At 37.1% G+C, this 16,917-nt stretch overlaps 1 protein-coding gene across 2 annotated transcripts in view; it reads right to left on the bottom strand.

The window, feature by feature from the left end:
- LOC131036667 (dynamin-related protein 3A) overlaps positions 1-11,174 on the bottom strand; it is a 128,626-nt gene extending 117,452 nt beyond the window's left edge. The window contains exon 1 of one of the 2 annotated variants that reach the window (XM_057968612.2): positions 10,612-11,174. In XM_057968612.2, coding sequence (XP_057824595.2) covers positions 10,612-11,067 — 456 coding nt within the window. In that variant the 5' untranslated portion in view covers positions 11,068-11,174. The remainder of the gene's footprint in view (positions 1-10,611) is intronic. The other variant, XM_057968611.2, reaches the window with a different exon arrangement.
- Positions 11,175-16,917: the final 5,743 nt, after the last annotated feature.

Genomic DNA, 16,917 nt, shown 5'->3' on the forward strand with positions numbered 1-16,917 from the left:
CTTTTTTGGGCCTTGCCACCGGCCGAGTCCCAGGCACGGGACTCGCCGAGTTTGGCAAGTTTATGCCAAACTCGCCAACTCGGCAAGTTCACCCCCTAGACTCGGACGAGTCTGAGTCTGAGCTCACCATACTCGGGGGGCATAAATTGTACTCGAACTCGCCAAGTTTGGCGAGTCCTGGGCGATTTTCCGATCTCTGGTTACACCTCCTTGCCAAGTGAAATAAATAATTAAATAAATACTTTAAAACCAATAATTCTCATAATAAGGCATCTACAAAATAGAGAACCGACTCTAATACTAATCCATACAACAATGTGATTACAAACTAAAGAAAAAGTATAGATTACAAGAAACATACAATATAAAGTTTTATTTTCATGTCCACGGGCTATCATCACCAAAAGAATACTTGACCAGGCAAAGGACAGTTCCAAAGTGTATGATTGTCTTTCTTTATATAACATGTTTAATACCTCTCAATTTAGCTTTCTCTTGCAGCCATCTTTACCCTTGCACAAGAAAGGATTCAATAAATAACTTATAAGCCCATCTTTGGCAACATAGAGACCCATCGGTCATACCCCTGACTGGGCTCTAATATTAAACGTTATCTTACACACTGTTGTCTCAATTTTTGAACTTCTAAAAAATTGACAACCCCTACAAATTTTTACTCAAAATTCGTAGTTTTCTTCTCTAAGGCAAGTTTTATGAGGTTTAAAACTCATATTTGTTAATGTCGAATCATCAGTGGGTGTGTTTGTCATCGTTGTCCAAGTTTTGGTTGGTTTTTGCTTTCATTTTCCTAGCTTTTTGTGCAATTTCGGGTTTTGAGCTCTTCACTGCAAGTAGGAACTTTTTGCAGTCATTGCAAGTAGGAACTTTTAGCAATCATTGCAAGTAGGAACTTTGGTCCTATTTGCAAGTAAATCAACTTTACATGTAATCAGGGTTTTGAAACCCGTTTACAAGTTAGTTTGTTTTTATAAAGTATATTTTACATGCAATCGGGATTTTTAGGACCTGATTACAAGTTCGCTTTATAAAAGAAAAGAGACACACTTTGGTCACTTGCAATCCGGTCTCCAGAACCCGATTGCAAGTCCTTCATGTTTCAACTTTGCATTATACTTGCAATTGGGGTTTTAAGACCCAATTGCAAGCATGATATCCCATCGACTTCCTTCTTGCTATCATCTTCACTTGCAATCGGGCCTTAAAAACCCGATTGCAAGCCAATATTGCATGAGCGTTTTGATGTGCTTCACTTGCAATCGGGTCTTGAAAACCCGATTGCAAGTTTATACCTTCCTTGCAATCTTGCTTCATCTTCACTTGCATTCAGGTCTCCAGGGCTCGATTGAAAGTGTAAGCAACTTGCATTCTTCCAATTCCGTATTGCAAGTTTGCTGCAATCCACTTGCACTTGCAAATTACCTTCCAAAACCCAATTGCAAGGAGTCTCAATGCATGTAAGGGCAATAAGCAAAAGCCAGTGTTGTCATATGTTGATGGTAGTAATGATGTAAAATGAAAAGAGTACGCTGTCATACGCACAGAGAGGATCAAAATATCATGAACCATGAAGTAGAGAAAAGTGGCTAAGTCAAGTCCTATCTAAAATCAGGAATGACAATTCTAGTCTCACCATTGGGAATATATTTTTTCCTTTACTAAATGTGGAGGTCAATGCCATGATAAGAGAGAACTTGACAAATGAAGGAGTAGTGCAGCAGAGGAATGCATTATAGCAACGCTACGTGGTAAAAAGTGTTAATTTTAGGATTTCAGATTAATACAATGTTCAGAAAATAGAAATCTATCTAAATTTTTGGATTAATGTTGAATGCTGTTAGGATTTCCAGAATTAAGCACAAGTAGAGAAATAAACAAAATGAACTCACAACACACAAGTGCCCTGGGAAAACCTCCTAGGAGGAAAAAAAACCCAGCCAAAAAGATCCTCGGATCTGATTATGAATTAAGCAGAATTTTCTGATTACAACTTATCTCTTAGGGCTTTGATGAAGCAATTCGCTTAGCAAATAGGTCAGCACACAAGTTGCTTCTTAGGTTATCTCCAATAGGTCTGTAGTTTGTTGTCCAAGTCTGCACTTCAACAATCAAATCTGATCTTTCAATATACACAAGTCTGCTACAGTTCTGAGATTACATGTAGGGCCAGCACCTCTACTTGAATGAAAACGCACTTTCAGCAGCGGAGATGATGATGAAGGAGGAGCTACAAAGTTCGCAGTTGACTGGAGATAATTCGCACCTGTCTGATGTATTTCACATTAGCTAATAGCAGACTGAATTTCACAAATGATGTGTAATTTGCAAGTGACTAATGTTTCACTTTACATCTTTATTTATACCCATATCATTCTTAATTAAGTCGGCCTTTGAATAAGGTAATTTTGGTGCCAAGGGTGTAGCGTGTCCTTTTAGGAGGCTGGGCCTATTTGGGGGTGGCGTGTGAGAAGGGGCCCAGCCCTATTTGATGATGGCATGTGGGAAAAGGGCCCAGCCTTAGAGAGTGGCGTGTGAGGAGAAGGGTCCAGCCCTAAAGGGCAGATTCCAATGTTGCCTTAGGCAATTGGAATCCGCTCTTCTCCCTATTTAAAACCAACACTCCCTCTTAATTAGGGAGAAGAAAATATAATCAAAAAATTGCTATCTTCCATCTTGCACACAAGCAAAGAATGGATTACATAATCAAAACATAGTAGACTTCCATCTTGCACACAAGCATAGAATGGAATTACATAATCAGAGGTCTTCCATCTTGCACACAAGCAAAGATTTGGAATTACATAACAAAAGATCTTTTCATCTTGCACACAAGTAGAGACTGAAGCCACCTTACATTGCCCGTAGAGGGTGGTGAGGATCTTTTCTACCATCTTACATTGCCTGCAAAAGATGGTAACAATTATTCTTCTCCCTAAGAAGACTACCACCTTACATTGCCGGCAGAGAGTGGTTGATGCAACACAATGCATCACTGGAGATGAGACTCCCTCTCAACCAAGGTCTCATTTTCTGAAATCCCAAGCCTGCTTCTGAAGTACACAAACTTCACCTTGGATAGAGGTTTGGTGAGGATATCTGCAGTCTGATCATCAATGCTGACATACTTTAGCTGAATAGCACCTCTTTGCACCATATCTCGAATGAAGTGATAATGAGTTTCCACATGTTTTGACCTGTCATGAAACACTGGATTGACAGACATCTTGATACAACTCTGATTATCACAATGTATAACTGTTGATGCCCAAGGTTGTCCAAACAACCCAGCAAGAAGCTTACGAAGCCACATTGCTTCTCTAGAAACAACACTTGCTGCAATATACTCAGCTTCAGCAGTACTTAGTGCAACAGAGGATTGTTTTCTGCAAGCCCAAGAGATCACTGCGGATCCTAAGCTAAAACAAATACTAGAAGTGTTTTTCCTGTATTTGACACTTCCAGCCCAATCTGCATCTGAATAACCTTTCAATGTTATTGAAGTGTTAAGTGGATACTTCAACCCATAACCAACTGTGCCTCGCAAGTATTTTAGGATGTGCTTAGCTACAACAAGATGAACATGTTTGGGCATGCTCATGAACTAGCTGAGGGCATTCACTACATAGCATATGTCTGGTCTAGTGTTAACTAGATACATCAATGATCCAAACAACTATTTGTACTCCGATGGATCTACAGAATCAGAGTTAGCTGCAGAAACACTCAATTTCTTTAAATTAGATTCCATAGGGGTAGACATAGGTTTACAATCCATCATTCTAAATCTTTTCAAAATATCAATAGTATATTTTCCTTGACTTAGAAAAATTTCGTTAGATCTTTGCCATACTTCTAGGCCTAGAAAATAATGCATTAGACCTAAGTCCTTCATTTCAAATTCTGAAGCTAATTCTTTCTTACATCTAATGATAAGTTCATCTTTACTAGTAAGAAATAAATCATCCACATATAGAAATAGAATTAGCATTTCATCATTAGATATCTTAAAGTAAATGTTAGAGTCAGCATCATTTTTACAAAACCCTAGACTTAACAAGTACTTATCAATTCTTTCATACCAAGCACGAGAAGCATGTTTGAGGCCATATAAAGTTTTCTTCAATCTGCACACATGAGTTTCTTTATCCTGAATCTCATAACCCTCAAGTTGTTCAATATAGACTTCTTCCTCAATGACACCATTAAGGAAGGCAGTTTTAACATCCATTTGATGTAGCTTCCAACCTTTAGCTATAACAATAGCTATTATAGTTCTAATAGAGGTGCATCTAGCAACAAGAGCAAATGTTTCTTCATAGTCTATGCCTTCCTTTTGAGAAAAAACACGAGCTACAAACCTAGCTTTATATTTTTCAATACTACCATCAGCATTATGTTTAATTTTAAATAATCATTTAGAAGAAACAACATATTTACCTTTGGGTCTAGGCACAATGTCCCAAACATCATTCTTGATGATTGACTAATACTCTTCATCCATAGCTAGCTTCCAGGCATGATGGTTCAAGGCTTCTTCAACATTGCATGGCTCAGACTCAATGAGATTGCACATCAATGCAGCGTAGTTGGAGAATACTTGCGGTCTCTTGGTTTCACGGAAAGTGCCACTGGGAGTTGCAAATCTTTTAGCTTCTTGAATGGTGTTTTTCACCCAAAGTGGCATCTTTTTGCTAACAACAATGTCACTAGGTATATCAGTGGGATTCATAGCCTCAGGTGGATCATTATGCTCTTGAGGTGGCAGTTCAACAAGCTCCGTCTAAATCTCAGGGTTAGTATCAACATTCATATCTTGATTGCCATTAACTTCATCAATAACAAGAGAACCTTTTGATTTCTTAAAGGCAATATCTTCTTCAAAAGTAACATCCCTACTTACCTCAACATACCTTTGACCTGGAATGTAGATCCTGAAAGCCTTGGAGGATTCATTGTATCCAACTAGCATGCCTTTCTTCCCGGAGGGCTCCAACTTGGTTTGCTTTTCCTTGGGCACATGAACATATACAGGACTTCCAAAAATTCTTAAGTGACTGATGTCAGGTTTGGATCCTGTGAAGGCTTCTTCAGGAGTCATATTCTTTAGAGCAAGGTGAGGACATCTATTCTGAATGTATACTGCTGCTCTGGAAGCCTCAGCCCATAGAAAGGTCTGCAAATCCTGATCATGAATCAGAGCCTTTGCAACCTCAACAATTGTTCTATTCTTCCTTCCAACAACTCCATTTTGTTGTGGATTGTATGGAACACAGAACTCCCTCTTAATTCTTGCCTCAACACAAAAATCATGAAAGCTATCAGAGGTATACTCACCTCCATTGTCAGATCTTAAAACATTTAATTCTTTTACCAGAGGTGTTTTTAGGCCAATGCCTTAAACTCTTTAAATCTACTTAAGACTTCATCAGATTTTTTAGATTTCAAGAAGCAGATCCAAGTTTTCCTAGAGAAATCATCTATGAAGATTACATAATAAAGAAACCCACTAGGAGATGCTATAGACATAGGACCACATAAATCAAAGTGAACAAGTTCTAATTTATCTTTAGCTCTATTTTCACTTTTATGAAAAGGACTTTTAACATTTTTACCTATAGCACAACCTTTGCATGTATCATCATGAATTTGACTGAGTTTAGGCATACCTTTGACCAACTTTCCAAGTGAGGGAAGTGTTTGATAGTGTAAGTGTCCAAGTCTTCTATGCCATAGCTCACAGGATTCGGGAGCCTCATTGATGAAGGCTTGAATAGGGTTAGCAGAAAGCTTATATAAACTATCATATCTATTTCCAATTACACGAGCAGATTTAAAACTAGATTTCTTAGACCAAGCAAATACTTTACCCTCAGAAAATGCAATTTGATAACCTTTATCTTCTAGAGCAGAAATGGAAATTAGGTTTCTTTTAATTCCGGGAACAAATAAGATATCACTAAGGTGAAGTGAAATACCAGAGTCTAAATTTAAGGAAGTAGTGCCAGAACCTCTTACTGAATATCGAGCATCGTCACCAATTACCACATGTAGACTGGTATCCTTTTCTACTAAGTCTGAAAGGTGATCACGATAGCCTGTGATGTGTCTGGATGCACCACTGTCAATCAACCATGTGTTACTGTCTGTGGGTATGTTGCTTGACAGGGTAAAGATGAATACGAAGACATCATTTTGTTCTGAGACTTCATTTAAATTGACTTCTCTTTGCGTGGGATCATTCTGACATTCTTTAGCATAGTGACCAAATTTGTCACATCTGAAACATCGAACACAAGAGATATCTCTTGCCTTCTTCCAAGAATGTTGAAAACTAGGTGGTCTGAAATCTCTATTCCTCTTGAGATAATACTTCTTCCAATTACCACCTTTCTTGCATTAGGTTGTGAGCATGTGTTGATCATCTACTTGAGGACTTTTGAGTTGTCCTCTTGTGATAAGACGTGACTCTTCTTGAATGCAATCATTTTTAAGGCGATCAAGGGTAGGTAACTCAGTTCTTCCACTTATGGTTTGATTAAAAGACTCCCATGAGTGTGGTAGACCATTTAGGGCAATCATAACAAGATCCTTGTCTTCCATGTTATGTCCAATTGTACCTAGCTGATTCTTTAATTCTGAAATTCTCATAAAATAAGACATAACAGAATCTTCTTTTGACATTTTGACATTAAGTAATTGCTGCCTTAAAGTAATTGCCCTACTGAGATTGTTAATTTCATAAGTACCTTGTAGGTGACTGAATATTTCTCTTGCAGTAGTGAATGAGGCAATGGAGGTGACTAGGTGGTCTTTAACTGAATCAATAAGGAGTTTTCTGGCCTTGACAGCATTCCTTTTGAATTGCTTTAGCTCAGCTACATCTGTAGGTTCAGTTGGCTCTTTCTCTTCTATGAAGTGACGAAGATCTTCTTCCTCCAAGGCAACCATGGTGCAAACCTTCCATGCAGCAAAGTTGAGATTTCCATCAAGCCTATCTTCAACTTTCAGTCCCATTGACCTAACCTGTAAATGAGACAACAACCTGGAAATAAAGGAGTACTAAATTCTAAAATTTGAAAGTTGATCTAGCCTATAGCTCTGATACCATGTTAATTTTAGACTTTCAAATTAATACAATGTTCAGAAAATAGAAATCTATCTAAATTTTTGGATTAATGTTGAATGTTGTTAGGATTTCCAGAATTAAGCACAAGTAGAGAAATAAACAAAATGAACTCACAACACACAAGTACCCTGGGAAAACCTCCTAGGAGGAAAGAAAACCCAGCCAGAAAGATCCTCGGATCTGATTATGAATTAAGCAGAATTTTCTGATTACAACTTATCTCTTAGGGCTTTGATGAAGTAGTTCACTTAGCAAATAGGTCAGCACACAAGTTGCTTCTTAGGTTGTCTCCAATAGGTCTGTAGTCTGTTGACCAGGTCTGCACTTCAACAATCAAATCTGATCTTTCAATATACAGAGGTCTGCTACAGTTCTGAGATTACATGTAGGGCCAGCACCTCTACTTGAATGAAAACGCACTTTCAGCAGCAGAGATGATGATGAAGGAGGAGCTACAAAGTTCGCAGTTGACTGGAGATAATTCGCACCTGTCTGATGTATTTCACATTAGCTAATAGCAGACTGAATTTCACAAATGATGTGTAATTTACAAGTGACTAATGTTTCACTTTACATCTTTATTTATACCCATATCATTCTTAATTAAGTCAGCCTTTAAATAAGGTAATTTTGGGCGCCAAGGGTGTAGCATGTCCTTTTAGGAGGCTGGGCCTATTTGGGGGTGGCGTGTGAGAAGGGGCCCAGCCCTATTTGATGATGGCATGTGGGAAAAGGGCCCAGCCCTAGAGAGTGGCGTGTGAGAAGGGTCCAGCCCTAAAGGGCGGATTCCAATGTTGCCTTAGGCAATTGGAATCCTCTCTTCTCCCTATTTAAAACCAACAAAAAGCAGTGACTTTCACTATTACAATAGCCAATAAAGAATGTTCGTTATCTTCAAGTTCAGTAGTTGATCTTTATAAAGTCACTGTCATTACCATTCATGGTCAAATGATGCAAGTTGATGTTCCTGGACAAAAACCTTCACCGATCTTGAATACTTCAAGTGTCAGCATCTTGTAGCAGCATGAAGACCTCTTAGACAAAGGATGATGTAAATAGAGTCGTGTCTCAGACACTTAGATTAGTTTCAATTATGCATTTGTAATTTTCCTTTGACAAATTACATGTAATGCCAAAAATTGTAATTGCAAGTAGTCACATTACTTGTATTCTTGTAACTTGTAATTACATGTAAACAAATTACAAGTCAAAAGACAATAGGACTGTAATTTGGAATAAGTCAAAGTTAGTTAGAATGCTCACATGTTTTTCTCACAGCCCCTCACCTATATATAGGAGAGTGCTCTATATAATTTTTATCTTTTTAACAAGCAAGAAAACTCTGCAAAAATTTACAGTGATAAAGACTTTGTGTTCTCTACTTGTAAATCGGTTCCTTGACCAATATAAAGAAGACATTTGAGTTTCAAACTTTGTGTTGAAGCCTTGCTCATATATCCATTGTGTTCTTATGTCACAATGATATACTTTTTTGAATATACTTGAGATTCTAGTGAGGTTGTTGGAAAAAGTTTTGATCTAATTTCTTGTAGACTTTGGGCTGCAAGTATTGAGGATTAAGTCAGCATAGTTAAGTGTTCATAATAGAGAGAGGTTACAAGACTTTGTGCTTGTAGTTGTTCCTATTTATATTAGTCTAGAGGTACACAATACTAACAGACTTTGAGCTGTTGTAAGTTGTACATTGTTATCATACTTATCATTCTAGAAGGTAGATAGGATAGTAGACAAGTGAAGACTTTGAGCTTTGCTTCTATATTCCCGTCCCGGGGAAGTGACGGAAGACTTTGCGCTTTCATGGAAACTTTGCTTCCTTTCATATAAGCATCTTTGTTGTTATTGAAATTTATTAGATTTTTGTATTTATTACTCTAGTTGCAATTTCTTTTCTGAAAAGAAAAAAGAATATCATATTTTCTGAAGAAAGAGAAAAGGATGTTGTTCCACCCAAATTAAATTAGTGTTTATATATTATAATTAATTTGTAATAGTAGGAAAGGGGGAGCCTTCCCTTAGAATTAGGAGAGTTTTAAACTCACACGCTGTGGCTCAAAACCATAATTTTGCACGCCTTCCCAACTGTACAAAATTTTCAACCAACACACACAATATTAAGTTGTTCAGTTTACTGTTTGCACTTTTCAGGTAGAATAATCCATAACAAAGATAAGACTTGCTCTTCAAAATTGGTGCAAGATATCATTATCTTCTTTATATTAAAGCTAAAAATGGCTTGCCAAGATTTGGAACTTGGGAGCTAAATTATGTTGCTGAAATTACAAAAGAATATAATGTACCAAAATTAGAGAATTGAATCAGACTGCGTTTTGACTCAATCGAATTTTGAACAGTTTCTTAGCAATGTCACACTATAATTTAAGGCATGGGATAATACACCAAGGGTTTGGGATTGAATTATACTGTTAATGAAGAAGATGATCTGCCAAGAGAAAAGAATTAAATTAAACTGTGGCATGAATCATTTGCCACAATTTCATACTACTGCTGAAGAAAAAGTTCAGTAAAGTCATTGCTTCAGAAATAACTAGCAACAACAGTAAAGCACAAGATCAACGCAAAATCAACTGCAGAGACTAAATAGTGATCTTTTCACAGATGAAAAACATTACAGGCAAAAAAAGGTGATGTAAGGCTATTCGACTGCATTAAATTCCTTGCAAAATAGTTTCTAATATTCCTAATGCTAATACGAAAAAAGGAAATTAGGCTATTCGACTGCATTAATTTCCTTTTTTTGTATTAGCATTAGGATTATTAGAAACTATTACACAATGCTTCAAATATTCCTAATGCTAATACAAAACATTGTGGCATACAAAATTTCCTTGCAAAATTAGGACTACACCTAATTGTCTTAAAACATTTATCGTGTTTTATTCCTAAAGTTCGGCAAAAAGTATCCTCCTTTGTCGGTCTCCAAAATAGAAAGCTAGTGTGCACATGCTAACACTCTGCATACTTTAAAATTTGCTGATTTGAATCTGTTCAGTGCCCTTAAATGTCTATTTTGCATTTTAGACAAGGTTTTTGGCTATTACGCCACATTGCAACGCTTCAGAGGGTGTATAATAATGCCCTGATTTGGAATTGCATAAATAATGCCCATTGAATTCATGATTGGATCAGACAAACAAGATGGATAAACTCCTTATCCAATAGTTTTCTAATTGCATGCTATTGTTCATTCTATCTACTAAAAAATTTCCTTAAAGAGATCTCCAAGCGGGCTTTTGAAATACTTCTTACTATGCAATCAAACTTATAGCCATCTACATACCTCGCGACCATTCGAAAAAGAAGAAAAATAGTAAGGACTTAATTTTCATCAAACAATAGATGCTATGCCTTTCAATGGCAATTTTTTGACAATTCAATACCTTAATTTTCAATTATAAATTATATGGCATCCAGTGAGAACAAATCACCTGAATTTCGTGACGTATGGTCGAAAAATCAGTAAATCGCTGCCCTGGGAGATGCGAGAATTCACCCCACTCCTCATAATCCAATTCATCATCCTCCGGCAGGGGAATTTGAACGAGCTGCAAAACAAGAGGCCTCCTTGTGCAAATATCTGAACCCCTGGGAAGAAAATCACGGCCAACTAGGGCTTCCAGCACACTTGTTTTCCCGCTGCTCTGACTTCCTACCACTGCCAACTGAGGGAGATCGATCACGGAATCACTTCCAAGTCGAGACAGTATGTCCTGCAATTTGCTGATTGCAGGAATCAGCGACTGCCCTAAACTCGGAGTCTTGCTCTTAGTATCTCCCTTGGCCATTGATGTCGCGTGATCGAATCTAACCGCTGTGATAACAAGTAAACCGTCAGGTGGTGTTGGATTGTTGAGTTGCGTCTGTTCCGTGATGCCGTCTAACATCGATAGCCTGCAGAGTGCTTGTGTGGAGTGCTTTCAACGTGGCGTTCGTTACCACAACATCAATTGACGGAAAACGGATACATTTCAGTGTGGGGTCACAACGAGATCACACAAAAGAGTTAATTATATAGATAGAATGAATGAGTGACTTTTAATGAGGTCCACGAGATCACTCCATGGGATCGTTAATCATTTTCAAGTTCTTTTCGTCGTAAGTTCTTTTGTTGTGGATCTTGATTTACCTTTTCAAATATTTCTTTTAGACTAGACCCCTTCAAAATGTCTTCATATTGCATATGAATATCTTCATATGTTACACACTCAAAGATGAAGTGTTATTCAGTTTCAACTCCCTTTATTGCAAAAAAGACAAACTATTTCCTCACAATCCTCCTTTGGAATCGTCCATCTACCCATCTCACATCTTAGATGGTGGAACCTAGTTCTGATCTGAGCAACAAGAAATCTATCCTTTCCCTTATTTGGCACCCTTAGATAGTCTTTATCCCCATGCTCACCCAATAAGTTAAAACTCTTTGATATAATGTGTTTTTTTTCGGCCAACCTACTTTGTCCACATCACAGTTCTAAATTTTTCAAATACAAACTTTTTAATCACCTCATTATTATGTGGACAATCTGTCAAATTGATGTTCCACTTGCTAATCCATTTAATGTTTTGTTTCATCTAAGTTTTCTTCCTCCTTTTTAATTCCTCTCCAACCACCATTTTTGGGCCAATGTTGCTCATCTATGTTTTTAACTTTTTTTAATTAACTTATCAAACGAACTATAGTTGAAGCCTCTATTGGGAAGATTCTCGCTTTGGCTAGAAGAATCTCATAAGGAACTATTGACTTGACCTTGAGATTGTTGATGATTAAGTGTTTTTGGATTCTTTATAGTTGTCTCCATTTGTGGTTTGACATGCTACTTCCTCAAATTTCACAACCATAAAAAACAACTGGTGTAACCAGCAAACCAAAGAGAGTTTTCATGGTTTTTCAATCCCATAATTTCGCTTTCCTACATTTGTTTTGCAAGAGGTAAGAGGTCTTCCAACCTCTTTGAATCCTTTTTGATCTACAAGTCTCCCAACTGAGCCTATTGTGCAAATCAATTCCCAAGTACTTGTATTCATCTACTATCTCCAATGGGTAGCCTTCAAACATGAAGGTGATTTGTTGTTTTTTTCTTATCAGAGAGAAGATCATAACTTTAGTCTTGCTGGTATTAACTTGCATTCCAATTTCTAAGCAAAAACATTCAAGTGCCTTCAAGTGATCCTTCAAATCATTTGTTGCTTTACTAATTAGGATGAGATCATCTACATAAAGAAGCAACTACACAACTTACCCTACAAGTTGGATACCTTCCCCAGTAATCTTGTCTAGCCACTCTTCTAGTTTATCAATATAAAGGCCAAATAAGGTTGGGGAAATGGGACATCCATGTTTAAATCCAATATTGTTGCTAAAACATTCAGACATTCATTCATTTGTTCTGATTTAGCTCTAACTTGATCATAAAGTTTATGAACTGTAGCTCTAAGCTCATTAGGAATCTCGAGTTCCTCCATTATGCTCCATAGTTTGTCCCTAGAAACTATGTCAACGGCCTTCTTGAAATCAACAAAGCAACAAAAAGCCTCTTTCCCTTGAGAATCCCAAACTTTCTTAGTAAAATGCCTAAGAGTGGTGCAATGATCAATGGTGAAATGCTTTGGTCTAAAACTGGTTTGCCCTTTTTCTCATTTTTCTTCTTTTTATGTCCAATTGTTGATTCTAAGCTCAATCATGCTCTTGAAAAGTTTTCCAAGAAATAGATTGATCATAATAGTACAATAGTTAGAAGTGTGTGTGTGAAATTTGGAATCTGTATCTGAAACACAAACACTCAATAAGTCATTGCATGCATGGTTAGTTGATCAAACTCAATGAATGTAAAACCATAACAAGTTGACCTATTGCCTCCTAAAAGATGTGAGTATAGATTTGCTCTCAGATTTATCTAAGCAATACCAATGACTAGACTACACCAAGACAGAGGATTTAATCTATATGAATGCAAGATTAAACAAATTAAGCTAGATGGATGCAAACTATAATATCAAGTTATATGATTCTATCAAGCTAACATGATTAAGCTAATATGATTAAGCTAATATGCAATAAGCTAAGATGCAATATTCTCATTGACTTTAGGGCAAAACCAACAATAAAATCTCTAGCCTTTTTTATTGAGAGACGAGAGCCTAAATTTATAGAAAATCCAGAGAAAGCGATGGTCAAGATTGATTGTTGATGAGCAGTCAAGATTCTCCCAGAAGTAGCACAATCCAGGTGATTTGATGTGATTGGTTGCTTTCTTCATATTTGAAGGAGATAAGATTGAACTAAAATCGAGATGAAATAAGAAAAACTGATTTATTCCATTTTCCTTTCTTAAAGCAAGCTTTCTTTGATTTATTCCCTTTTATTCAATTTTGCTCCTTTTTTGAAATTTCTTTTTCAAATTATCACAATTTAATTCATTTTTCAAAATAATTCATTTTTTGTGATTTAAATGGCAAATTAATTTATTAATTAAATATGCTAGGATATTTACTTAAATAAAGGATAATTGATTAAAGAGATTTTGATGATTTATTTAATTGAAAATATTAGTTTGCCATGTGACATTTATGATTTAGGAATTAATTAACTAGGTGCTCAAAATTGATTTAATTGCCTTTGGTTAGGACCTCGGTGATGTAGTCGAGATTAGGGGCCCATGGTTTAGATGACCATTTTTAGGGTATTAAGGATTATTAATGTCTCCACTTTTCTGTAAAGGAATCACTACCATGCAATCGGGAGGCCACATTGAGTGATTTTGTTAAAAATATTATTGATGTGAGGAGCAAGGAGCTCTATTTCCCATTTTAAAAACTCATCCAGCAACTCATCAATATCCAGCGCCTTACCACTTGCCAAGTTCCTAATACCATGCCTGACATCTTCTTCCAAGAAGACCTCTTTTGACACACTAATTATAGGAGGTTTGTCTCTATCATGATAATGCTCATAGAGGAGCTTAACATAGTATAACCAAAGAGCATCAGTGATGTTGTTTTCAACTTGCTTTCTCTCTTTCTTTAACTCCCTCCAAAAGTCTTTGGTGTTGTGCTTACCCAACAAAATTAACTCCTTCCTTCTATCCATCACATAATTTTCTTTTTTTCAAATTTATCAAATTCTTATACTTTAATTTGCTTTCTTTGCTTGATTCATTATCTTTGAAATATTTTCTTGTTGCCTTGCACTCTTTGTCAAACCAAGGATTAGCTGGACAAGAATTTAAGACCCCATTCTTAGGTTGAGATCTTTTGCACATCTTTAGTGCATTACGTGATAACTTAATGATGAACCACTAGTACCAAACTGGTACTGAGAGAGGGGGCGGGGGTGAATCAGTACAAACACAAATACAGTCCAAAACCAGTTTGACAACAAATACTCCAAATGACTGGCAAACAAGAATACGTGTTCAACACAGACTGCAACAGGTAAAGCCAAGAGTGTCTAAAACAAGCATTGACCGGTTGAACACTTAGCTTTTCATTTAACTCAAAACAACACTACTATTTCACCCTCATGCATGAACAGGTAAACTATCCTCTGATCGTCACAACAGTTAGTTCAGTATGCTTTATAGACAGGCATAAAACACAGAACCATCATATGCTCAACAGGTAATAACAAAGCATCACAAGATAAAAGCATCACACATGACACATATTTTTTCACGTGGAAATCCAACTGGGAAAAACCACGGTGGGGATGAATACCCACGAGCTGCTTTTGAACTCTTTTGAAGTCCGCTTTGTTAGGAGCCTTGTCTGGTTAAAGACATTACAATAGGTTTTGCTAGGAACCGATCCTGTTAGGGATCACCCGGTTAAGGGTTAAACCCGGTTAGGGTTACCTTGTTAGAGGATTTCTAGAACTCAATAGCTAAAGGATCTCCTGAGCTCTATAGCTTCTCAGAACTCATTAACCTCGAGTTACCCGGTTAAGGGATTTGAATCAAGCCTGTTAAGACCACCCTGTTGGGGGATTTTGCATCAAGCCAGTTAAGGCTACCCTGTTAGGGGATTTCACAACTATTGAAGTGGTTAGAGATCAACAGGAATTACAATGATCTGATAACAACACTCAATGCTAATGCAAATCCGTTTTGGCTCCTCTTCTCCTTCTACACATTTACTTTGCAGGTATCTCTTTTCTCCTTTGGTCTGGCAAGAATCATGTATCTCTTCCCTTGGATACACACTCACAACTTTTGCCAACAACCTTAGAAAGAAACTCAACATCGACCTTATAGGAAACAGACAGGTCGATAGCAAAACCCCTAAACTCTAAACCTGTTAGGTTAAGCAATTCAAGCGGTTCAATCCTGACCGTTGAATCATACTGCTTTAAATGCAACAATCTTGAATCGATCTCAAGGCATTCTCCATTGTCTATTTTCCACTGATTTCATAGCGGCTGATAACCCATCACGTGTTATCACCGTTTGACAGACTTCGCACATTCCCAAGGTAGATAGGAATAGTCTTCTTCATGCAAGATCCTTCACGCGCACAGAGCTTATGTGGCAACACAATCTGTCCTCCATTATACTGCTAACTCATCACACAAAGATCACCGATTGAGTCACACAGGCTTGAGGTGCTCCAACTGGAAATCCTGAAGTGTGAACTACCAACCAATTGGTAGTAACACAATGCTTCCACGTGTCGGTTCCCATAACTGCATGCCGGTTCATCTTGAACAAATATGTCGCTTCACTTTGGCATATAAACCTATTCATACATATGCCGGTTCCTCTCTCTTTTCACCTATCACATGTGTCGGTTCACACCATGTCTCATATTGACATCAATGACAACATACAATATCATTATGTCTTCATGTCGGTTCACATAATGCCAACATTACGAAATATCGAGATCAACTTATTATTGTTGATGTGTTGTTTAAGAGTTGCAATAAAAAAAACACTTAATTTTTATGATTCACATGGATTTTACCGTGCATATGCACCTATCTATGCTTGTGCATGCTCTACCCAAGCTGTTGGTTGTTAGTATGGATGGAAAACTTGACAAGGATAGGCAAATGGTCTAATTTCAGCTTAATAGGGCAAACCCCAATATTAAACTCCAACAACCTATGGATAGAGCATTGAGAGCAAATTACATAATCCACCACACTTTGTCCATTGTAAGTTTTGAAGGTAATACCTCCAGATTTTGGCCAATATTTCATATCATTGCAAATAACCATACAATATAGACTACATAGTCCCAACAGCTCTGCCCCAACATGTGAGATACTCTCATTACCATCTTGTGAAGTCCTTCCTAGAGGTTGATCTTCATTTTCATCCAACCATAAAGGGTTGGTGTCCTCCCTTTCTTCTCTACCCAATTGAATAGACTAATTATTGGCAATCCTAGCATTGAAATCCCCTAATAAAACTATTTCACCAGAAGTGATGAATTCAGAAATGTCTACGAGGTTAAGGATAGTCTATAGGACAGTTTGTCAATCAAATCAACTTTGCAAATCAATTCTTTTTCTATGCAAGTTGATGATGAGCACCCTCAACTTCTCAATATATTCCTTGCTGAAAAATTATACCATGAGCTAGCAGTTAAGATATTAATAAATTTTCTTCGTTGTTCTTAAAGGCATCACACTCTAAGATAAAATTCTTTTTAGTTTCCGTTTTCCCAAAGGTGCAAAAAGTGCACTCTTTCTTCCTAAGCCTCTTTTGGCCTTTTCCAACGCCTGGTCTCACAAC

This window comes from Cryptomeria japonica, chromosome 1, assembly GCF_030272615.1.
Source record: "Cryptomeria japonica chromosome 1, Sugi_1.0, whole genome shotgun sequence".
Classification (NCBI taxonomy): Eukaryota; Viridiplantae; Streptophyta; class Pinopsida; order Cupressales; family Cupressaceae; genus Cryptomeria; species Cryptomeria japonica.